Below are 26005 nucleotides of genomic sequence, written 5' to 3'. Positions count from 1 at the left end.
TGTATACTTGGATGGCGGAGGAGGAATGGAAGGAAAAAGGGAGGCAGAGGAGGTCTAAGAGAGAGAGGGAGGATGATTGTGTTGGGGAAAAAGGGAGAAGGTTTGATAAAGAAGAATGGTAGGAAATGTAAGCAAAGTGAGCTGAAGACAGGAGGAGAAATGGAAGTGAATGAGGGTGAAGTATTGGAGGTGGTAGGTGTGGTGAAGTACTCAGAGCCAGAGGCTTGCACAGAGGGTCAGGATAAAGATGACAGTAGGAGTGAAGTTTTTGGAAAAAGTGGACCCTTGCCTTTTGGCTGATCCATTTGTGGTTTCAAGATGGGTGAATAAAGAGTTGGGTATAGTGGAATCGGTGAGGGTAACCAGAAGTGGTCTAGTGATAATTGTTTGTGTTTCTGTTGGGCAGAGGGAGAAGGCGCTCAGAGTTAAACAAATGGGGGAAAGAATTGTGAATTGTTTCGCTTTCAAGAAAATGGCGCCATTGAAAGGAGTGATTACTGGGGTAGCAGTAAATGTAAAAGTGGACCAACTGAAGGGGAAGATTCCCAGTGTTTGTGATGCTTGTCGTTTGGTGCGATGCAAACAGGGTGGTGAGAGTGGGGAAACAGAAGAGTCATTGTCTGTTCTTTTGAGTTTTGAAGTTGAGTCTTTACCTAACAAAGTGAAGTTAGGATATATAAGTTATCCTGTACGAGCTTATGTGCCGAACACATTACGATGTTACAGGTGTCAAACTTATGGGCATGTGGCAGCAGTATGCAGGTTCCAAGGTGTGAGAAGTGTGCAGAAGGGCATGAGACAAAGGAATATGTAGCATTGGGGAAAGTAGTGGTATGTGCTAATTGTAGGGGTGGCCATGGGGCTGGGGTTCAGAAATGTGCGAGAGAAGCAGGTTGAGTTTCCAGGGTAAGAGTAGTGAAGAAGTTGTCATATGCTGAGGCAGTGAAGAAAGTAGAGGAAGATGGGTCAAGGGGGCGGAGTGGTGAGAGTAGTAGATCTGTACCAGTACAGAGAGATAGGTCAACAAGTGATATATGTTTCAGTAAGATTGGATTTTTAGCGTTTATAGCAATGGTTATTATAATATAATATGCCATTTAGCAGATGCTTTTATCCAAAGCGACTTACAGTCATGTGTGCATACATTTTTACGTATGGGTGGTCCCGGGGATCGAACCCACTACCCTGGCGTTACAAGCGCCATGCTCTACCAATTGAGCTACAGAGGAACACAACTACTGCAAGGATGGAACGTAAGTCAAAGAAAATGTAGGTCGTGGTGGCAGCTGCAGAGAGGTATTCGAGCCGACTAGGTGAAAAATCTGTTGATGTGCCCTTAAGCAAGGCACTTAACCCTAATTGCTCCTGTAAGTCGCTCTGGATAAGAGCGTCTGCTAAATGACTAAAATGTAAATATAAATGTATTTGGGTGTGCAAGACTTGACATCAGAAGAGTCACAGGGAGTGTTAAGTGGTGATGTCACATCATTTTAGGTTGAGGACATGAGGTAGGAATAAATATATTTAAATAATAATAAGCCATTTAGCAGACGCTTTTATCCAAAGCGACTTACAATCATGCGTGCATAATTTTTTTTGTGTATGGGTGGTCCCGGGGTTCGAACCCACTACCTTGGCGTTACAAGCGCCGTGCTCAACCAGCTGAGCTACAGAGGACCACCCATACAGAGAAGGGTGGTGTTAATTATTAATAATAATTTTGAATTTGTGAGGGTAGTGTTAGATGGTAGGGTATTTCTATATTTTATTTTATTTTTCAAGCGAAATATAAGGGAGTTGTACTCCAGTCTAGTAGGTGGCGGTAATGAAACAAATTGGATGCCAACCGCCGTTAAACCTCATTGAAGAAGAAGAAGAAGAAGAAGAAGACGACGACGACAGCAGCCTAACTGTTCTGTTGTAGCCGACAACGTTTCATGTCATACAAATAAACAGTATATTCTACAATGGATCCGGTAAGTCTGGTTTTAACATTATAGGCCTGCTGTGCTGTATAAAATGTCTAGGCCTAGTTTTCATTATATTTGATCTTCCACATTCCTGTGTTCGATATAAACGTCTGGGGGAAAAAAAACATTACGGTAAAACTTGTTGTGATTTATTTTTCCTAAAACAATGTAGCCTACTACTATATCATGTTTAGGAATATGTGACTATGACCTAATTATCTCTCCTTCATCCCAAAGTGTTCACATTCCTTCACTGATTTCAAACACATTAGCCATTATTTGACCAGATACTTAAGTGGCAGGTCTAACAAAGAAAATAAATGTCTTCAAAAATGGAAGGCAATCGTGAAGAGGCAAGATCAGGTGGGACCATTATAGCCAATGAGAGGGCAGATATGCCTGTTACCACAACCACAAAGTCAAACGTCTATATCGCAGTGCTTAATTTGTATTTTGGGAGGTCCGGTAACACATACAGTTGAAGTCGGAAGTTTACATACACTTAGGTTGGAGTCATTAAAACTAGTTTTTCAACCACTACACACATTTCTTGTTAACAAACTATAGTTTTGGCAAGTCGGTTAGGACATCTACTTTGTGCATGACACAAGTAATTTTTCCTACAATTGTTTACAGACAGATTATTTCACTTATAATTCACTGTATCACAATTCCAGTGGGTCAGAAGTTTACATACACTAAGTTGACTGTGCCTTTAAACAGCTTGGAAAATTCCAGAAAATGATGTCATGGCTTTAGAAATGAACGTACTTTGGTGCGAAAAGTGCAAATCAATCCCAGAACAACAGCACCTTGTGAAGATGCTGGAGTAAACAAGTACAAAAGTATCTATAGCCAGAGTAAAACAAGTCCTATAGTAAAACAAGTCCTATATTGATATAACCTGAATGGCCGCTCAGCAAGGAGGAAGCTTGCAAGCCGAAGAACACATTTTACATTACATTTTAGTCATTTAGCAGACGCTCTTATCCAGAGCGACTTACAGTTAGTGAATACATTTTTTTTTTATACTGGCCCCCGTGGGAAACGAACCCACAACCCTGGCATTGCAAACACCATGCTCTATCAACTGAGCTACATCCCTGCCGGCCATTCCCTCCCCTACCCTGGACGACGCTGGGCCAATTGTGCGCCGCCCATGAGTCTCCCGGTCGCGGCCGGCTGCGACAGAGCCTGGATCACAACCGTGAAACACGGGGGTGGCAGCATTATGCTGTGGGGGTGCTTTGCTGCAGTAGGGACTGGTGCACTTCACAAAATAGATGACATCATGAGAAAGGAAAATTATGTGGATATATATTGAAGCAACATCTCAAGACAACAGTCAAAAAGTTAAAGCTTGGTCGCAAATGGGTCTTCCAAATGGACAATGACCCCAAGCATACTTCCAAAGTTGTGGCAAAATGGCTTAAGGACAACAAAGTCAAGGTATTGGAGTGGCCATCACAAAGCCCTGACCTCAATCCTATAGAAAATTTGAGGGAAGAACTGAAAATCGTGTGCGAGCAAGGAGGCCTACAAACCTGACTCAGTTACACCAGTTCTGTCAGGAGAAATGGGCCAAAATTCACCCAACTTATTGTGGGAAGCTTGTGGAAGACTACCTGAAATGTTTGACCCAAGTTAAACAACTTAAAACGCAATGTTACCAAATACGAATAGTGTGTATGTAAACTTCTGATCACTGGGAATGTGATGAAATCAATAAAAGCTGAAATAAATCATTCTCTCTACTATTATTCTGACATTTCACATTCTTAAAATAAAGTGGGGATCCTAACTGACCTAAGACAGGGAATTTTTACTAGGATTAAATGTCAGGAATTGTGAAAAACTGAGTTTAAATGTATTTGGCTAAGGTGTATGTAAACTTCCGACTTCAACTGTAGTGTCCGCGAGAGGGGTGGTTATCCGAGGTGCTCTGAGGTACCGGAACACATTGAGAAAAAAGTGTCAAACACAACGTAGCAGCGCAGCAGACAGAGTAAACAGCTAAGTAGCCTACTATCTATGGTGGTGAAACGGACAGCGCTCTACAAGGTGCTGATTAATTCAAAGCATTTTAAATGTCACTGCAGTATGGCCACATACTTGAGTATAGTTTCGGGGCTTACACAAGTCCGAATTTCTTATAGGCTAATTTTCTAGACATCAATGTACAGCAACATTTTTAGAAGACACTGCAGGAAACCCGCCATATGCATATCCACACATACTCAGCTGTGGGGCTTGCATACCCACATTTCATAGAATTTTTAAGACATCAATGTAGCAGTAGAACAAATATCACAATATTGTAATATAACTTCAAATAAAACAAATCAATGTAGGCTACATTAGAACACATATCAGAATATATAGGCCTCCTGCCTGTGTGATAAAATGAAGCACATATTCAGATTACCTTCACAGAACAAGTTTGTAAAGAAAAAATAAAGTCCTACCTTAGTTTTCAATACCTCCCACAATGACTTTCCCCATGTCAAGTCCATTTAACTCCTGAGAGTACATTTCTTGCTCAAAGCCATGAGCGGGCCTGTGGCTGTGACGTTTAGCCTCATTCTGAGGCTGTTCTGAAGACTCTGGCTGTAGTGTCTATTTTTTCATTTTGAGTGTTAACTATAACCTGGGTGTCCTCTTTAGCCTTGTCTACAAGGCTTGCTGCCATCAAATATGCCTTGGTTAGAGCATGTTCAAAAACCTTTTTTCTGAGGTCTCTTGTTTTACGTCTGGGGCAGAGGATGTTACTGTACATTCCATCGACTCTTTTGCAAGTTTAATCCCTCCAGTCGTTTCTAGACCCAAGCTTCCTACCTTTTTGCATGTTGTACAGCCCAACTTTGAATTATAAATGACAAGCCAGGGGTTATACGTTTGCTTGTTCTTGACCTGCAAATTGCACCAGCTCCGAGCACTTTGTCGGTGGATGAACTATCCCCCTACCCCCAGCTCCCCGTCTCCCTCTCCTGCTGAGTCTGACTCTCTACTCTGCCTACTAGCTAGTGGAGGTGCCGGTGGTGATGCTGAACTGGCGGGATTAGCAGCGCTGCTAGCTAAGGCATCGCCACCAGGAACAGTTTGCCCCTCACTCCTCTCCTCAGGCACTGACAGTTCTCTGGCTCGTTCTGGGTTTGATTCACCATCTTTCTCTAGATTTTTGGACTTCAAAAATGTAATCAAACTCAATTGCCTTTTCTTATCCAGTTTTTTATTTGGCTTTCCCACGATTCAAATTCAGTAGGGAGACGACTAGCCTAGGCTACGTGACGTCAATACGTAGGGACCTCTTAACTAGCTGACCACCACTACCAACACCTGTGTCAAGATCAGTTACTTACCCCACTGGCCCTCCCCATAACCTCTATGTACAATTAAGAGAACAGATCTGGAATCAGTGTGGCAGGATAGGATGATTACACAGAAAGATCACAGTGCTTTCACATGGTCTTTCTGGGGGGCGGGAGAAATAACGAGGAGGCAACTTGACTTAACAATTATTAAATCATGCTGCGAGAGGTACCAGATCCTGGCAAATAGTTGCCAGAACAAACAAAGTCTAATCTGAATGGTGCCTGATGCTGTTCCAGAAGGATCCGGCTCAAATTAAGCACTGCTATATCGTATTTCTACTTATTTAGGGTTATGCATAAAGTTAGTGTGGTTAGGGTTAAGATCACATTTTAATAAGATCAATTGTAGAAATGAGTGTGGTTTGACTTTGTTTGTGGTAACTAGTGACGACCAGGCACTACTCCCTTACAATGTAATTTTTTCTCAAAGTTGCCGGGATGTCACGTAACCTACTTTTACATATACACTCCTAACAACCTAATCGTTACGAAATGTATATTCGATCAAATAAGCCAGAAGCCAGATTGTGGGCCCAGTTATCCATCTTGCTTCGCCTCTTCCTCGCTGTTTGAAAGGAAATTACTGGAATAAGAAATATGGTGGAAACTTGCCCATGCCTCCACCAATCCAATGCTCTTAGATTTGTGGGTTGTAGTGAACGATTGAACATTTCAGGTAAAAGGACATATTCGAGGGATGCACCCAAATCAGACGTTTAGACTGAATTAATAAAATATTTTGTTTCATATTAATCTATGTAGAATACTTCTTGCGGCCAACAGGACAAATCTAGCCCGTCCCCCTCCACACTCCCGGAGTCCCCAGGTCAAACACCTCCCGGTACTTTACTGCTGGGTCTGGTCGACTGCAGGAAAACACCGGGACAGAGTGGAACTGAGAGAGGAGAAGAGGAACATGGAGATTTGATTTCATTAAGTAAGAACCATGGTGTGTGGATCAGACTACAGTCTGCTTCTGTAACAATTCATTGATTCATTATATATTGATGAAAATATCTGGTCGTTCCACTCAAATTTGAGAAGTGTAACTTGGTCAAAGAAACCGTTTGATTTCACATAATTTTAACGTTCTTTCATAAAGAGCATGTGTTCAACTTAATAAAAAACATGTTTTCCCATCTCAAGGGGTTTAATAAAAAACAAATACTATACTAAGTGCCAATGTGCCAAATAAAGTAACAGTGTTGACCGTAACAGGGGACTACTGGAAACAACAAAACCACTACTTGACCTTGGAAAAATAGTCCTTTAAAAACACCTGGTTTTCTGAGCAATCTTTGGAATTATTAGAACATGTAAACGCCTTAATCAGAGTTATAGCGTTGTATTTGATCTGTTCATGTGCTAGCACAAGCGGCGCAAGCTTCCTTCTTTTGCGAGAGTGCAGTGTGTTCAGAAAAACTGAAAGTATGCAGCTTAGAAATTGTTTTCACATACAAACTTTATTTGTCCAAACTCAGAATCAAATATGCTTTAAAAAAAATAACATGGTCGCAGGGGTAGAACGTTTGTTTTGATTGGCAATTTTCGGCATTTATCAAAGTCCCATCAGGTAGCCTGATTTCAGATGTGTCCACGTAAACAGGATTATTAGGGAAATTGTTCTTCTTTCAAAGTATGTCAACGTTTAAATCAAACTCTTATACTAATTGACTACATAATAACAATATTCTGTGCTTGTAACCGTACTCAATGATGGTAAAACTGAGAAATGATTGTATTAAGTGGGTTAACATCTTTCTAGAAGTTAAACAGGGTTGACGGAGGGACTTGTCAAAATGCTGAATTGTGTCACTTTAGCAAGTCTTTATTCATATTACAAAATCAGATTTCCATGTGTTCTGTATTATAGGGCACTTTATAAAAAATAAAATAAAAAAAAGATTGAATATTGGTGCACAATTTCTACTGGAATAATAACGAAGGGATGCAAAAGGCATCTGTTTATGGACCCATATTTGCTAAACTTAACTATTCAATGTCTTTGTTTCACAGGGGACAGCCCTAATCATTGCTGTCTCAGTGGGAGGGGCTTATCATCTGGGGAGCCTCAACAACATCATGATGCTGACAAGACAGAGAAGAATCTCTCCAGATCAGAACACCTCAAGAAACACCAGCAGAGACATATAGGGAAGAAACCTCACCACTGCTGTTCTGGCTGTGGGATGTGTTTTGCTAAACAGAAGGAAGTGATCATTCACGAGCAGATTCACACCGGAGGGAAACCGTACCACTGCTCTCAATGTGGGAAGAGTTTAGCTGCATCTAAAACCTTACAATCTCATCAGAGAATTCATACAGGGGAGAGGCCTTACACCTGCATTGATTGTGGGAAATACTTTGATCAATCAGGAGCCCAGACTACACACAAACGTATACACACAGGAGAGAAACCTTATAGCTGTAATCAGTGTGGGAAGACCTTTGCTTTATCCGTAAACCTAACCACACACCAGCGAATACACATAGTAGAGAATCCTTATAGCTGTGATCAGCGTGGGAAGAGCTTCAGTCGATCAGGAGACCTGACTACACACCAACACATACACACAGGAGAGAAGCCTTATAGCTGTGATCAGTGTGGGAAGAGCTTCAGTCGATCAGGACATCTGACTATACATCAACGCATACACACAGGAGAGAAGCCTTATAGCTGTGATCAGTGTGGGAAGAGCTTCAGTCGATCAGGACACCTGACTATACACCAACGCATACACACAGGAGAGAAGCCTTATAGCTGTGATCAGTGTGGGAAGAATTTCAGGACGTCAGGACACCTGACTAAACACCAACGCATACACAAAAGAGAGAAGACTTATAGCTGTGATCAGTGTGGGAAGAGTTTCAGGAAGTCAGGATCTCTGATTACACACCAATGTGTACACACAGGAGAGAAGCCTTATAGCTGTGATCAGTGTGGGAAGCGTTTCAATCATTCAGCATCCCTGATTACACACCAACGTATACACACAGGAGAGAAGCCTTATAGCTGTGATCAGTGTGGGAAGCGCTTCAATCATTCAGCATCTGTGATTACACACCAGCGCATACACACAGGAGAGAAGCCTTATAGCTGTTATCATTGTGGGAAGAGCTTCAATCATTCAGGATCCCTGACTAAACACCAACGCATACACACAGGAGAGAAGCCTTATAGCTGTGATCAGTGTGGGAAGAGCTTCAGTCGATCAGGAGACCTGACTACACACCAACGCATACACACAGGAGAGAAGCCTTATAGCTGTGATCTGTGTGGGAAGAGCTTCAATCAATCAGGACACCTGACTATACATCAACGCATACACACAGGAGAGAAGCCTTATAGCTGTGATCAGTGTGGAAAGGGCTTCAATCATTCAGGACACCTTACTATACATCAACGCATACACACAGGAGAGAAGCTTTATAGCTGTGATCAGTGTGGGAAGAGCTTCAATCAATCAGGAAACCTGACTATACACCAACGCATACACACAGGAGAGAAGCCTCATAGCTGTGATCACTGTGGGAAGAGCTTCAATCATTCAGGATCCGTGATTACACACCAGCGCATACACACAGGAGAGAAGCCTTATAGCTGTTATCAATGTGGGAAGAGCTTCAATCATTCAGGATCCCTGACTAAACACCAATGCATACACACAGGAGAGGAGCCTTATAGCTGTGATCAGTGTGGGAAGAGCTTCAATCAATCAGGACACCTGATTATACACCAACGCATACACACTGGAGAGAAACCTTATTCCTGTCTCTGTGGAAAGAGCTTTGCTCATTCAGGGTCACTGATAAAACACCAGAAAGTACAAACATGTTTTCTTTCATCTCCCTCCTCTCCGGCACCGGTTCCAGATCCCTAAATAAAGTTTCAATAGAAAACATTTTGTAAAGAGTAATGTATCTCCCATTCTCTAAGAGTTTACTAAATAGTATTAACATGGTAACCTATGTAGCATAATATGCAACTCTGGATCCATATCCATCATTCGTCTCAGAGTAGGAGTGCTATGTGTGTGTGGTGGGGGATTTCATAGCTGTATCTTATTTCATTAACTCCTATTACCCATTAAATACTTGTATTGTGTATAATAATGTTTCAACAATACGAGGTGTGTATTCTTGTATTCAATAGATCAATAAATTCAATCCATTATCTGCTTAACAACGTCTTCTTATCTCATTACAGTGGCTTGGAAAGTATTCACCCCCCTTGGCAATACTTCCTATTTTGTTGCCTTACAACCTGGAATTAAAATAGATGTTTTTACACAACATGCCTACCACTTTGAAGATGCAAAATATTTTTTATTGTGAAACAAATAAGAAATAAGACAAAAAAACAGTATTTGAGCATGCATAACTATTCACCCCCCCAAAGTCAATACTTTGTAGAGCTACCGTTTGCAGCAATTACAGCTGCAAGTCTCTTGGGGTATGTCTCTATAAGCTTGGCACATCTCGCCACTGGGATATTTGCCCATTCTTCAAGGCAAGACTGCTCCAGCTCCTTCAAGTTGGATGGGTTCCACTGGTGTACAGCAATCTTTAAGTCATACCACAGATTCTCAATTGGATTTAGGTGTGGGCTTTGACTAGGCCATTCCAATACATTTAAATGTTTCCCCTTAAACCACTCGAGTGTTGCTTTAGCAGTATGCTTAGTGTCATTGTCCTGCTGGAAGGTGAACCTCCGTCCCAGTCTCAAATCTCTGGAAGACTGAAACAGGTTTCCCTCAAGAATTTCCCTGTATTTAGCACCATCCATCATTCCTTCAATTCTGACCAGTTTTCCAGTCCCTGCCGATGAAAAACATCCCCACAGCATGATGCTGCCACCCATGCTTCACTGTGGGGATGGTGTTCTCGGGGTGATGAGAGGTGTTGGGTTTTCGCCAGACAGAGCGTTTTCCTTGATGGCCAAAAAGCTCAATTTTAGTCTTAGAGTACGTTCTTCCATATGTTTGGGGAGTCTCCCACATGCCTTTTGGCGAACACCAAACGTGTTTGCTTATTTTTTTTCTTTAAGCAATGGCTTTTGCCTCTGATTAATGCCCTCCTTGCCTGGTCTGTGAGTTTTGGTGGGTGGCCCTCTCTTGGCAGGTTTGTTGTGGTGCCATATTCTTTCAATTTTTTTATAATGGATATAATGATGCTCCGTGGGATGTTCAAAGTTTCAGATATTTTTTTATAACCCAACCCTGAACTGTACTTCTCCACAACTTTGTCCCTGACCTGTTTGGAGAGCTCCTTGGTCTTCATGGTGCCGCTTGCTTGGTGGTGCCCCTTGCTTAGTGGTGTTGCAGACTCTGGGGCATTTCATAACAGGTGAATATATACTGAGATCATGTGACAGATCATGTGACACTTAGATTGCACACAGGTGGACTTTATTTAACTAATTATGTGACTTCTGAAGGTAATTGGTTGCACCAGGTCTTATTAAGAGGCTTCATAGCAAAGGGGGTGAATACATATGCACCACCACTTTTCCGGTATTTTTGTTATAATTTTTTTTGAAACAAGTTATATTTTCCATTTCACTTCACCAATTTGGACTATTTTGTGTATGTCCATTACATGAAATCCAATTAAAAATCCATTTAAATTACAGGTTATAATGCAACAAAATAGAAAAAACGCCATGGGGGATGAATACTTTTGCAAGGCACTTTAATTATGTTTTTAAAATCTTTAATAATAATCTATTTTTATAAGGCGCATAGGCCTCTTGTATAATTTGTTTGGTCCTAAAAGATGTTCACATATTTATTGTAAAACCCTTCACCAGGTTTTAGTGTAGCTGATGGGACATATAGAAATACAGAAGCCATAGGCCTATTAGTGTGGTCAAATTATGTTGTTGCATTTATTTGTACGTATTTTAATAGGGATATCTTTCAACTTTCCTTATTGTACTCTACTGGTCAAAAGTTTTAGAACACCTACTCATTCAAGGGTTTTTTCTTTATTTGGATAATTTTCTACATTGTAGAATAATAGTGAAGACATCAAAACTATGAAATAACACAAATAGAATAATGTAGTAACCACTCTGCGGTCCGACTCATCCCAAACCAGATGGGATGGTGTATCGCTGCAGAATGCTGTGGTAGCCATGCTGGTTAAGTGTGCCTTGAATTCTAAATAAATCACAGACAGTGTCACCAGCAAAGCACCCCCACCCCATACCACCTCCTCCTCCATGCTTTACAGTGGGAAATACACATGCAGAGATCATCCATTCACCAACACCGCGTCTCACAAAGACACAGTGTTGGAACCAAACATCTCAAATTTGGACTCCAGACCAAAGGACAAATTTACACCGGTCTAATGTCCATTGTGCGTGTTTCTTGGCCCAAGCAAGTCTCTTCTTCTTATTGGTGTCCTTTAGTAGTAGTTTCTTTGCAGCATTTCGACCATGAAGGCCTGATTCACACAGTCTGCTCGGAACAGGTGATGTTGATGTGTCTGTTTCTTGAACTCTGTGAAGCATTTATTTGGGCTGCAATTTCTGAGGCTGGTAACTCCAATGAACTTATCCTCTGCAGCAGAGGTAACGCTGGGTCTCATTCCTGTGGCGGTCCTCATGAGAGCCAGTTTCATCATAGCGCTTGATGGTTTTTGCGACTGCTCCAGAAGAAACTTTCAAAGTTCTTAAAATGTTACGTATTGATTGACCTTCCTGTCTTAAAGTAATGATGGGCTGTTGTTTCTCTTTGCTTATTTGAGCTGTTCTTGCCAAAATATGGACTTGGTCTTTTACCAAATAGGGCTATCTTCTGTATACCTCCCCTACTTTGTCACAACACAACTGATTGGCTCAAACACATTAAGAAGGAAAGAAATTCCACAAATTAACTTTTAAGAAGGCACACTTGTTAATTGAAATTCATTCCAGGTGACTACCTCATGAAGCTGGTTGAGAGAATGCCAAGAGTGTGTAAAGCTGTCATCAAGGCAAAGGGTGGCTATTTGAAGAATCTCAAATATGAAATATATTTTGATTTGTTTAACACTTTTTTTGTTACTACATGATTCCATATGTGTTATTTCATACTTTTGAGGTCTTCACTATTATTCTACAATGTAGAAAATTGTAAAAATAAAGAACAAGCCTTGAGGAGGTGTTCTAAAACTTTTGACCGGTAGTGTATATTAAGTTTGCTCCTAAAAGATGTTCACGTATTTATTGTAAAACCCTTCACCAGGTTTTAGTGTAGCTGATGGGACATACAGAAATACAGAAGCCATAGGCCTATTAGTGTGGTCAAATTATGTTGTTGCATTTGTTTTAAAGGATTTTAATAGGGATATCTTTCAACTTTCCTTATTGTATATTAAGTGTGCTCCAAAAAGATGTACACACATTTTCATTGTGAATCGAATGATGTGTTGGTTGTTAGGAAGAGGCATCATGGGGGCAGGAAGCCAGCTCTGCCCATCAGTATTTATAGGTCATGTCAACCACAGACCTCACACTCTTCTGTTTTCTCACAGCCAGTAAGGTCTCCTACCAAACTTCTCTCTCTTCACTCTGGAAATACACTTGATAATATCAAATACCTTACCATTCTACTTTTTATTGGGGATTTGTTACTCACAACGAATGCTTGCATGTAAATGTAATTGTAAAACATACATCTGCAATGTGGTTTCATGTTTTCTTGTTTTGTTTTACATTGCTGATTGCATATTCATTTATTAAAATATGTATTTTTTAAAATGTTTAATTGTATTATGTAGAAGATACCAGGATATGTTGTTGCCCTGTGTCCCAATACTCAATGTTTTAGTCATGGTCCTGAGAATAAAACAGGTTTAAAACAATCAACAGAGAAACACGTGTGTTACTGGACTCAAATAGAACTCTGTTCCAAGTTGCTGTCAGGTAAAAATAGACGACAGCAGACAACAGGATTCTTAGTGAAAGGGGTGTTGCTGAACGTTTTCTTAACTATACTCAACTTTTATAGATCGGGAACTTTCTGAAGTAAGATTAATGGAGCGTGGATATTTAAATAGATGTTTGATTGCTCTTGTCTAGGGGTGCATCAGTTGCAGCCTTGAGACTGGAATTCTCTCCCGGCAACCCCCTAATCCTTATCTGAACACTATGACAACATAGTAACTGTACTGTAGCCTACACATTTCTTGTCTTAGTAAGAAACGCTGAAGAAACAATAGTTTCCACGATGGATCCGGTAAGTCTGGTTTCCTTTTAACAGTATAGGTCTGCTGTGCTGTATAAAATGTCTAGGCCTAGTTTTCATCATCTTTGATCCTCCACATCCCTGTGATCGGTTTAAAGGCTGGACACACAAAAAAACATAATAGTAAAACTAGTTGGGATTTTAGCCTTTAGCAAAGTAGCTCACAACTATATCATGTTTAGGAATTTGTCACATTACTTAATTATCTCTCCTTCCTCCCAAAGTGTGCACTTGTTCACCTCCACTGCTTTGAAAGTCAGATGATCCGTTATATGACCAGATACTCAAGTGGCCACTCTAACAATGAAAATACATATTCTGTGGGGTCTAGCGATGTTTGGCATCCAATGTTATGGTGCATTATGCCACCTACTGTACTGGAGTGGGCCAGCAACAGGGATCGAGGAACTAAATCCTGTCTGCCAGCCCCATTTCTCTTAAAAATATATAAATATTTGAGGCTGTATCAAACAATGCTCTACTCAGTATGCTTATTAAACTCAATTCCTGCTCACACACACTGGAGAGAAACCTTACTCCTGTCTCTGTGGAAAGATCTTTGCTCATTCAGGGTCACTGAAAAAACACCAGAAAGAACAAACATGTCATCTTTTATCTCCCTACTCTCCGGCACCGGTTCCAGATCCCTAAATAAAGTTTCAATACATTACTCTTTACAATATGTTTTCTATCTCCCATTCTCTAACAGTATACTAAGTCTGATTACCATGGTAACCTGTTTAGCATAATATGCAGCTCTGGATCCATATGTGCCGTGTGTTGGAGTAGGAGTGCTGATCTAGGAGAAGGTACCGTGTCCATTTATTGTCATGCATTTTGATCTAAATGGCCAAATGTCATAGTGAACCGTTTGTGTGTAGAGGGGGATGTTGAGGTGGGTGGGGGTATTCAGGGCTGTATCTTATTTAATTAACTCCTATTATCCATTAAATAATTGTAGAATGTAGAATCATATTTCAACAATACTAGGTGTGTATTCATGTATTAAATTGATCAATAAATTAAATCCATTATCTGCTCAACATCTGCTTCTCACTTCATTTAACTGTTTGTTTAGATGGGCCAGAGGCCTCTTCTAGAATAAGTTTGCTCCAAAAAGATCTAGACATATTTATTGTAAAACCCTTTACCAGCTGCTGATGGGACAGACAGAAGAACAGAAGAATGCAGCTATAGGAATTGTAGTTGTGGTTCTCATCCTCTGTCTCTCTTGCTTCATGTGGTTCAGGTGAGCATCTTTCTAAGATTTAACTTTCACTTTATCATTTTTATTTGTTACTAACTTAATTGGTAGTCATATCTGACACAAGGGGCACAGCAGGGAATGGACAGGTGAGTTGAGGTCAAAAAGTATTTGTTTTCTTTCAGATCTTTTTATCAGTGCTCGATTAATCTTGCCTGGTACAAGGGAACCAATTGAATAGTCCCAAGGTATGCTTCTATTGTCTGTCGTTTCTCTTCTCCAGGGAGACTCAGTCCAGTGTATGACAACGTCTCAGGCATGTCCATGGCCCCTACTGCAGCACAGACGAGCAGGGTGAAGTTCACTACGCCAATGTCCACCTCTCTTGCTCCAATAACCAGGAAGTGCCTCTGTACTCCACTGTCCAACTGCCTCAACCCCAGAAAGAGGATGAGGATGTCCAGTACGATGCTGTGAAATTCAACTGCCCCAGTGCTGCCACCCGGTGAGCAAGTCCAGCCATTACAACATCTCAGATAATTTTTAAATTAAATGGTACTTGTGCTTGACAATTAGGAATGCATACAACACTTGTATGTTAAGTAGACCAGCAATTGTTTTGTTTAAATGTATTAACATCTACATGATGACTTAAAATGAGACCCCAGAAGTGAAGATTGAGGATGACATGTTGTGTCTCCTTTCATAACAGACCTCCAGCACAAGAAGCTGAGGAGGACCCCTCTGTGCTCTATAGAACAGTCAACAAATCCAGAACCAAGAAGACCACAAGCAACAGACCTGAACACAACAACACCTTGGATGCTTCCCAAATGGTACCTTGTTCCCTCTAGTGCACTATGTAGGGAATAGGGTGCCATTTTGGATGCACACTGAACACCAGAAGACCTGAACAAAATATGACTGCCTGGGGTTCAATCAAAGTTGCATTATGGACAAGCATACTGCACTTTAATTTTAAAGGTAATAACACTTAAGCCGACCTCCGCAGCATTTACCGTGAATGTGATTGTAAACGTCAGGGAAATTGTCTTTAAAAACTGCGTTGTCGGCAGCACAGAAGAAAGAAGTCTTTCTATTTTATTCGGACTTTTTATTATTAAAAATAGGGTCTACTATAGGTTTTAATATAGTATACTATAGGGTCTACTACAGGGTTTAATATAGTATACTATAGGGTTTAATATAGTATACTATAGGGTCTACTACAGGGTTTAATATAGTATGCTATAGGGTTTAATATAGTATACTGTAGGGTCTACTATAGGTTTTAATATAGTATACTATAGGGTGTACTACAGGGTTTAATATAGTATACTATAGGGTCTTGGTTAAGTTCTACATGGGTCACGGGCTCATGGCTTGAGACTGAGCTGTGGCTAAAAGCTTTGTTTTGTTTATCTGAAAGGGAACAAGATAATATACCAAACTGGTCATTGAGCTGGTTGTTTTTACCTCTTTGAGTGTGTTTTAGCAAGAGGAAACTGTTGCCCATAATGTTGTAGAGTGTGATGGGTCATGGCACAACAAACTAGGGAATAATTTCTGTAATTTCATGAATGTACAAGACTATACACCCCCATGTTGTTCACGTCAGACACGATTCAGACTTGAGAACTTAACATTGACTTAAGTCCCAAAATATTGCCTAATGTCCATGTTTTATTGACTTAAGTCCATGTTAACTCTACATATCTCAAGTCTGAGTCGGGCCCTTCATACACATCTTGCAATTAACATTGTATTGATTTTTTGTATAGATTTTTTGTAAAATGTTGGGTTGAACTATCCCTTTTTAATCAAAGTATATGTTGGGCTTGATTTCACTAAGTACGCTCCATGTATTAAACAACACAATATAATCAGCTTTATTTAATGAGGCCTAACAATACATGTACACAGTGATTTAAACATCACATCCATACACCAGACTAGAATAGACCAACAAATAGTCTGTCTGAAATGGCATCCTACTCTCTATATAATGTTGGTTGACATTTGGGATGCAGCTTTCCTCTCTAACAGTTAGAAGCCAAACAAATGATACCAGGAACTCCAAATGTCATCGTGTCACTCTTGTGGATTGCCGACGCAATGAAGTCACACAAATCATCATGGACATGGTGATGCGTTGTGACAATTTCTTTTGACGGTTGAAGTGTTGTCGTGGAGTATGCGTGGCAACACTACACTCTTAGAAAAAAATGTTGCTATCTAGAACCTTAAAGGGTTCTTCGGCTTTCTCCATAGGATAAACCTTTGAAGAACCCCTTTCAGTTCCAGGTAGAACCTCTTGGGTTCCATGTATAACCCAAAAGGGTTCTCCTATGGGGACTGCCGAAGAACCCTTTTTTCTAAGAGTGTACCCTGCATGTGTCACAGGTGTAACGAAGGTCATATAATGAGTGACATCATCCTCGCCTCCATGGCGGCTACACTGTCCTTCCTGGCAACGGCTCACAGTTCTGAGCACGGTCGCTAGGCGACGGTCCAGGGCAGAGAGGTGCAGCTCAGAGAGGGGCCACGGAGAATAGAGGATCATGGAAAAGAGAGTCCCTCATGACATCACAGAGACTGTAGCAGGGAGAGGAGACGTAGGAGGGTGGAGCGATGAATCCTAGAGGGAGAAAGAGAGCGAGAGAGAAATGGAGTGGAAGTTGAGAAAGAAGAGGAATAAATTATATTTTACATTTATCATGTTCTTTCCTCTAGCTGCTATACATATGAGTATATATATTAATTATAACACAACTTAATCATGCACCCAGTGGCGACCCGTCATTCAGGGCAGGTGGTGCAGGGCCTGTTTTGAGCCCCACATTTTTTGAGGGGGGGGGGGGGGGCTTGCCCGTGTTGCATGTTATTTTGGTATTAATACGTGTCACATATCAGTTTGCAAACAATGTAAAAATTATACATAATTGAGTTAATAAAGCTGCATACAAACAGTCTTTTTTGTTTTATTGAGTAAGGCAGTCCAGAAAAAACAGAGCGTTGCGCCGTGATTGGCTCAGTGTTCTGTCACTCATGGGGACACTACATCACCGCCAAGTCTAAGGGTAGACCTCTAAAATTCTAGCCCCTTGGGTGCTGCCATAGTTACATCAGAAGTGGCCATCCAAGAATGCTCAAGGTCATTGACCACAGATAAAATGATGTCATATCACGTTATATCTACAGTAGCTTTAATTAGACTGATCATTTCAACATCATACTTTCAAAATCTTAGCCAGCAGTCATTATCATGAATCAAGTCGACAATCTACTGGCAAATTATTTTTTATCTTTGTCATATAAAAGATAAATAATGAGGAGAAATTATAGATAAAATGTATCGGTGCTCATCGGCCATTGGACATAAACATTACACAAGTTGGAAGGAATCAGTGGCTAACTGCAAGCATTGCAAAGCAATCACTAGCCTGCTATTCAGTGGAGTGGCTGTGTGGTCCCAAGTCTAAGATTATAAACATTCAACATTGGCCAAGCTGTCAATTAAGCATGATTTGTGGCGCTCAAAACAACTGTTAACTCAGAACTGCAAAATCCCACGAAGGACCGCCGCACCACCTTCCTGTTCAAGTGAGCACAACACAACAAGGTGAGTCCAACAATGTCTTATACGCTGCTGCATAAATGATGTAATATGCCAGGGAGATATGTATACTGTAGCTAAGAAAGTAATACTAAGTGTATGTTGTGTAGTAAGCTGTTAGTAGGCCATGTGCCTCATCCTAATAATTTGGTCTATTTTCACCTCTTAATTTCGCCTACTGATCTGACTTGATGGTGCCCATGTAGCCTATAACCTGTTTTTGAGAAATGTAATAATCTAATATTGTAAGAGCTTTCATTGTCTACCCTCTTTATTTATCCTACGGTTCTGACTTGGTGTACAGGGAACATACTGTAAGAACAGCCCATGTTCTGAATTATGTCGCTGTACATTTCAAAAGTGCTGAACAAGTAGTTATATTGACTACGTCCGTCCTAGAGCTCTCATTAATGTCTTAATCGAAATTACGGATTGCCTCTTATCCACTTGTCGCCCCCTTATGCCATATTATGTACATCTCATTTGTCAGTAGAAACCACATTTGTTTAAGCAAGTCAGGCATATCAGCTGTTTTTTTTAAGGCAGTAAATAAGGCTGAATGAACTGTTTCGCTGCCAGACAAGGCTCCCTGATAGCCAGGTGTAGCAGTTGTAAGGTGTTGGGACTCTGCTGTTGGGACAGCTTTATGCAGGCCCTAACAGTTTGTGGGCACCGTTTGTCACAGGTATAGTGCAATTAATGTATTGTTTAGTGTTGTGGCTTTGCTGACATGCATCCCACTTTGTTATTTATTTTGACCCCACCAAGATTTACATGCTAGAATCGCCACTAAATGCACCCATGTTTTACCTGCAGCACTGCTCCAGAGGTGTCAGGATAGAGGGTTCATCTTTAGAGTGGCCTCCAAACCTGTAGTCTGCACACAGAGTGTCAGTGTTACAATCAACTAACGTTAGTTAGCTAGCATTCGAGGGCTGACTGTTCTCAAATATTCCTGCAGTGTAAAAAATTAAATATTGGTAATTCGTGTAGTCGGACTACTGCAGTAGCCTACTGCTTGTCCATGTGCTAGCTAACAGCAAGAAACCCAGATGAGAGAAACGTGAAAGCATCCAGGCAGCAGAGACGAGCTTGTCATTAGCTAGTTAACGTTAGCTATATTGTAAAGTAGTCAAAGTAGTCTAACTGTACTGTAGCCTACAACATTTCATGTCATACAAAGAAACGGTAGCTTCCACAATGGGTCGGGTAAGTCTGGTTTTAACAGTATAGGCCTGCTGTGTTGTATAAAATGTCTAGGCCTAGTTTTCATCTTTAATCATCCACATTCCTGTGTTCGGTTTAAAACATTCCTGTGTTCGGTTTAAACGGCTGGACAAAAGAAACCTCACGGTAAAACTTGTTGGGATTTTTTTTCCTTCAACAAAGTAGCCTACTACTATGTCATGTTTAGGAATCTCTGACTCTGACCTTTCTCACTGTCACGGTTTCGGCCGAGGCTGCTCCTCTTCCTTGTTCGGGCGGACTTCGGCGGTCGTCGTCTCCGGAGTACTAGCTGCCACCGTTCGATGTTTCTTGTTCTTTTGGTTTTGTCTGTTCATAACACCTGTCCCTTATTTGTGTCTTGATTGTTCCCCTTATTTAGTTTGTGTGTTTGGGTCAGGTGTTATGCGTTATTGTTTTATGTCAGCCTGTGTCAGCTGTATCAGTCTCTCGTGGTTGTATTTTCGAGAGTTTGCACTGCGTGCGCTTCTTTCTTGTTTTCCGCACAGTGTTTCAGTGCGTATTTGTGCGCCACCCGGTTGGGGAGGCTATTTGTCCTATTTTTGGACTTACTAAAGTGTTTACCGTCATCCTGGTTCCTGCGTTTGATTCCACACACTCACACCACTCTGACAGAATAACGCATCCCCCCCCTTGACGCGCGGCTCCAGCCGTGCGCCGACCCGGAGCTCGAGGACGACCCGGACGACGCGGAGCAGGGCGCGCAGGATGACCCCGATGGAAATCGGTCAGTAGGGACTGGTCTAACACGTCCCTCCTGACCGATTTCCATCGGGGTCATCCTGCGCGCCCTGCTCCGCGTCGTCCGGGTCGTCCTCGAGCTCCGGGTCGGCGCACGGCTGGAGCCGCGCGTCAACGGGGGCGGAGGAGTCTCCTCAATCTCAAAGTCCTGGAGTGGACCAGCTACCACCGGCCTGAGGAGAGACACATGGAACGAGGGGTTAATATTTTTGTAGTCAACAGGTAGTTCTAACCTATAACTCACCTCGTTCAATCTCCTCAGGACTTTAAACGGCCCCACAAACCGCCGACCCAGCTTCCGGCAGGGCAGGCGGAGGGGCAGGTTTCTGGTTGAGAGCCAGACTCGATCTCCAGGTGCGTACACTGGCCCCTCACTGCGGTGTAGGTCGGCGCTCGTCTTCTGTCGACGTATGGCACGCTGCAGATGGACGTGTGCAGCGTCCCACGTCTCCTCCGAGTGCCTTACCCACTCATCCACAGCGGGGGCCTCGATCTGGCTCTCATGCCATGGTGCCAGCACCGGCTGGTACCCCAACACGCACTGAAACGGGGTTAGTTGGGTGGAGGAGTGGCGAAGAGAGTTCTGTGCCATCTCGGCCCAGGGCACATATCTCGCCCACTCCTCCGGCCGGCCCTGACAGTATGACCTCAGAAACCTACCCACATCCTGGTTGACACGTTCAACCTGCCCATTACTCTCCGGGTGGTAACCCGAGGTAAGGCTTACCGACACCCCCAACCGTCCCAGTTCACCTCTAGAGTGTGGAGGGCATTTATGGAACGGTTGGGGGTGTCGGTAAGCCTTACCTCGGGTTACCACCCGGAGAGTAATGGGCAGGTTGAACGTGTCAACCAGGATGTGGGTAGGTTTCTGAGGTCATACTGTCAGGGCCGGCCGGAGGAGTGGGCGAGATATGTGCCCTGGGCCGAGATGGCACAGAACTCTCTTCGCCACTCCTCCACCCAACTAACCCCGTTTCAGTGCGTGTTGGGGTACCAGCCGGTGCTGGCACCATGGCATGAGAGCCAGATCGAGGCCCCCGCTGTGGATGAGTGGGTAAGGCGCTCGGAGGAGACGTGGGACGCTGCACACGTCCATCTGCAGCGTGCCATACGTCGACAGAAGACGAGCGCCGACCTACACCGCAGTGAGGGGCCAGTGTACGCACCTGGAGATCGAGTCTGGCTCTCAACCAGAAACCTGCCCCTCCGCCTGCCCTGCCGGAAGCTGGGTCGGCGGTTTGTGGGGCCGTTTAAAGTCCTGAGGAGATTGAACGAGGTGAGTTATAGGTTAGAACTACCTGTTGACTACAAAAATATTAACCCCTCGTTCCATGTGTCTCTCCTCAGGCCGGTGGTAGCTGGTCCACTCCAGGACTTTGAGATTGAGGAGACTCCTCCGCCCCCGTTGGACATCGAGGGGGCTCCGGCGTACACCGTGAGGTCCATACTGGATTCTAGACGCCGGATGGGGGGTCTTCAATATCTCGTGGAGTGGGAGGGGTACGGTCCGGAGGAGCGGTGCTGGGTGCCAAGGAGGGACGTGTTAGACCAGTCCCTACTGACCGATTTCCATCGGGGTCATCCTGCACGCCCTGCTCCGCGTCGTCCGGGTCGTCCTCGAGCTCCGGGTCGGCGCACGGCTGGAGCCGCGCGTCAAGGGGGGGGTACTGTCACGGTTTCGGCCGAGGCTGCTCCTCTTCCTTGTTCGGGCGGACTTCGGCGGTCGTCGTCTCCGGAGTACTAGCTGCCACCGTTCGATGTTTCTTGTTCTTTTGGTTTTGTCTGTTCATAACACCTGTCCCTTATTTGTGTCTTGATTGTTCCCCTTATTTAGTTTGTGTGTTTGGGTCAGGTGTTATGCGTTATTGTTTTATGTCAGCCTGTGTCAGCTGTATCAGTCTCTCGTGGTTGTATTTTCGAGAGTTTGCACTGCGTGCGCTTCTTTCTTGTTTTCCGCACAGTGTTTCAGTGCGTATTTGTGCGCCACCCGGTTGGGGAGGCTATTTGTCCTATTTTTGGACTTACTAAAGTGTTTACCGTCATCCTGGTTCCTGCGTTTGATTCCACACACTCACACCACTCTGACACTCCCAAAGTGTTCACATTCCTTCACTGATTTCGAACACATTATCCATTATTTGACCAGATACTCAAGTGGCAGGTCTAACAAAGAAAATAAATGTCTTCAAAAATGGAAGGCAACCGGAAAGAGGCAAGATTAGGTGGGACCATTATAGCCAATGAGAGGGCAGATAATCGGGTTTCCACTAGTTACCACAGCCACGAAGTCAAATGTCTATATCGTATTTGTATTTATTTAGGGTTAGGCATGAAGTTAGAAGTGTGGTTAAGGTTAGGGTAAATATCTCATTTTAATAACATTAATTGTAGTAATGGGCGTGGTTTATGGCTTTGTTTGTGGTAACTAGTGATGACCAGGCACTACTCCCATATAAGTGTTTTTCTTTCCTCAAAGTTGCCGGGATGTCAGGTCTTCTACATATCATTGTTTTTACATTTACATCATTTAGCAGACGCTCTTATCCAGAGCGACTTACAAATTGGTGCATTCAACTTATGATAGCAAGTGGGACAACCACTTTTTTTCTTCTTTTTTTTATGGGGGGGGGTAGAAGGATTGCTTTATACTATTCCAGGTATTCCTTAAACAGATAGGGTTTCAAGTGTCTCTGGAAGGTGGTCAGTGACTCCGCTGTCCTGGCGTCGTGGCGGAGCTTGTTCCACCATTGGGGTGCCAGAGAAGCAAATAGCTTTGACTGGGCTGAGCGGGAACTTTGCTTCTGTATAGGTAGGGGAGCTAGCAGGCCAGAGGTGGATGAACGTAGTGCCCTCGTTTGGGTGTAGGGTCTGATCAGAGCCTGAAGGTAAGGAGGTGCCGTTCCCCTCACAGCTCCGTAGGCAAGCACCATGGTCTTGTAGTAGATGCGAGCCTCAACTGGAAGCCAGTGGAGTGTGCGGAGGAGCGGGGTGACATGAGAGAACTTGGGAAGGTCGAACACCAGACGGGCTGTTTACCAATAAACTCCTAACAACCTAATCGTTACGGAATGTATTGTAATGACCCAGCTGGGTCATAAAGTAAAAGAGAGACGGGCACCAGGTGTACAGACAGAACACAGGTTTATTCCTGAATGGGCTATTGTTCAGGCCACAGTCCACGCCGCTAAACCTCGAACATACACAAATATAACCTGTCAAGTCAAGGGTCCCGAACAGAAGAGAGAGAGAGATGAGACCGTAACCCCTATTTAAGCATTCCAAAACCCAGCGGGATTACCCATCATACCCCCCCAACCTTTCCATCTGTCCTGGCATATTTAACCCCTGCTAGCACCCATGAGAACGATAACACACCCACGAACACAGAACACAATACCGGGTCGTTACATAGCCCCCCACTTTCTAAACCCTAGCCCCTAGGGTTACAAAACAAAATCCTTAAAACGACCCGGAGGTCGCATCAGTCTCTTGTACCTCCCCTTGACTCTCACTGGTGGACCCCCAGAACACTCATCTGCCCCAATGTCATTTCCAGCGCCCTCCGAAGAGGCAGCCCCCGTCCCAGGCTCAGGTTGCGCTAGAGTCTCCTCGCTAGACTGTCCCCGTGTGCTCACATCAGAGTCCTCACTTCCATTCCCTACCGTTTTCCTCCCTCTGTAGGGCGCCAATCGGTCCCGGTGGACCACCACCTTCCTGCTCCGTGGGGGAACCTCCACCCGGTACGTCACCTCCCCCACTCTCTCTATCACCAGGCACGGCCCCACCCAGGCACTGTCCAGCTTTGGGCACCGCCCCTTCTTGCGCGTGGGGTTGTGAAGCCACACGCGTTCTCCCGCTCCAAAGTGCCTCCCCCTAGCGCGTGAGTCATAGTGGCGCTTTTGGCGCATTCCTGCGTTCTCGAGTTGCTCTCTTGCGAAGGTGTGAGCCGCTTCTAACCGGTTCTGCAGACGATGAACATAGTTCGGGCCAGGCAAAACCCTGTCGTCGTTATCAGGAGGGTGGCCAAACGTCAGTTCGGCTGGGGTGCGCAACTCACGACCTAACATTAGTAGCGCTGGGGAGCACGCAGTCGATTCTTGAACAGCCGACCTACATGCCATAAGAATAAACGGTAAGTGGGTGTCCCAATCTCTCTGGTGTTTTGAGGTAACGATAGCCAGCTGTTGTGCTAATGTTCTGTTAAATCTTTCCACCAGCCCATCACTCTGGGGGTGAAGCGGAGTAGTGCGCGTCTTCTCCGCGCCTAACCGTCTACACAACTCTGAGAACACCCGTGACTCAAAGTTTCTCTCCTGGTCGCTGTGTATAGACTGTGGCACCCCAAACCGACTGATTATTCCCCCTACCAACGCATCAGCTACTGTTTCTGCCTCCTGGTCTGGGAGAGCGTAAGCCTCTGGCCACTTGGTGAAGTAGTCCATAGCAGTTAGAATCCACCTGTTACCGCTGTCTGTGGTTGGAAACGGTCCAACTATGTCTACCCCCAGTCTCTCCATGGGCTCCCCTACTGGGAATTGTTGTAGGAGGGCGTGTGACTGACCTGGAGGTCCTTTCTTAGCATCACACTCGTCGCACTGTCTGCAAAAGACCTCCACATCCCTCCTGTGCCTGGCCCAATAGAAGCCTTTATGTACGCGCTTTAACGTTTTGGAGACCCCAAAATGCCCTGCGCCTACTCTCCCGTGAAGCTGCTGTAACACGCTCCCTTGCAGCCTTTTGGGAACCACTACCTGCCACATAATTTCTCCAGTAGCTGGCTTTTTCCACCCCCTCTGGAGCACTCCCTCAGCCACTCTAAGGACTGAGAATTTAGCCCACAGTCCTTTGGTGACTGGTGATAGAGGGGCTACTTCCCCCCATGGCAGTCGTCTTCTCTCTTCCACCCACCCCAGCACAGGACGCAGCTCTGCGTCCTCCTCCTGGCGACGCCTCCACTCCCCGACTTCCACAGCCTCAAGCTCCCGGCACTCTGTCACCCTCAGCTGACTCACCGTGGCGGTGACTCCCTCCTCCATGCACAGTTCCCTCTCTCGCTCCACCCGTTTGGCGCAGTACCCACAGCCGTCCTCAGCACACGGGCGGCGGGACAAGGCGTCTGCATTGCTGTGGCGAAGGCCGGCCCTGTGCTCCACCTGGAAGTCGTAGGGTTGCAGCTCCTCCAACCAGCGGGCGATCTGACCCTCTGGCTCCTTGAAGGAGAGAAGCCACTGCAGGGCGGAGTGATCCGTCCGCACCACAAACGGCAGGCCCCCCAGGTAGTACTTGAAATGGCGTACTGCTGCCACGACAGCCAAAAGCTCCCTCCTTGTCACGCAGTAGCGTTTTTCAACCTTATCAAAAGTTCTGCTGTAATAAGCTACTACGTGCTCCCCGTCAGAACCACGCTGAGCCTGCACAGCCCCCAAGCCCTCATTGCTTGCGTCGGTGTCCAGGATAAACGGACGGTTCGGGTCTGGTGAGGACAGGACAGGGGCCTCCACCAGGGCACGTTTGAGGGCCTCAAACGCCCGCTGGTGCTCTTTGGTCCACTGAAAAACAGTGTCCTTCTTGAGAAGGTTGTTCAAAGGAGCTGCTATCCCCGCAAACCCTTTCACAAACCT

The 26005-nt window shown here is 44.1% G+C and overlaps 1 protein-coding gene across 1 annotated transcript; it reads left to right on the top strand.

The window, feature by feature from the left end:
• Nucleotides 1-1896: 1896 nt before the first annotated feature.
• LOC311119831 (uncharacterized protein) lies at nt 1897-9516 on the top strand. The gene is made up of 3 exons (XM_084194492.1): nt 1897-1976; nt 6125-6278; nt 7358-9516. Exons 1-3 carry the CDS (start codon nt 1968-1970, stop codon nt 9220-9222), a joined length of 2028 nt encoding a protein of 675 aa, XP_084050618.1. The 5' UTR covers nt 1897-1967; the 3' UTR covers nt 9223-9516.
• The last annotated feature ends 16489 nt before the right edge of the window (nt 9517-26005 follow it).

Source organism: Coregonus lavaretus (genome assembly GCF_964263955.1).
Source record: "Coregonus lavaretus genome assembly, contig: HAP1_SCAFFOLD_55, whole genome shotgun sequence".
Classification (NCBI taxonomy): Eukaryota; Metazoa; Chordata; class Actinopteri; order Salmoniformes; family Salmonidae; genus Coregonus; species Coregonus lavaretus.
Note: the sequence above shows the minus strand (reverse complement) of the source record. Positions and strands in the feature narration are given on the sequence as shown.

Excerpts from the sequence above, each read along its gene's own strand:
- LOC311119831 (XM_084194492.1), top strand. Across the intron at positions 6,279-7,357 it reads TGGAGATTTGATTTCATTAA|GGGACAGCCCTAATCATTGC; the intron begins GTAAGAACCATG and ends TTTGTTTCACAG.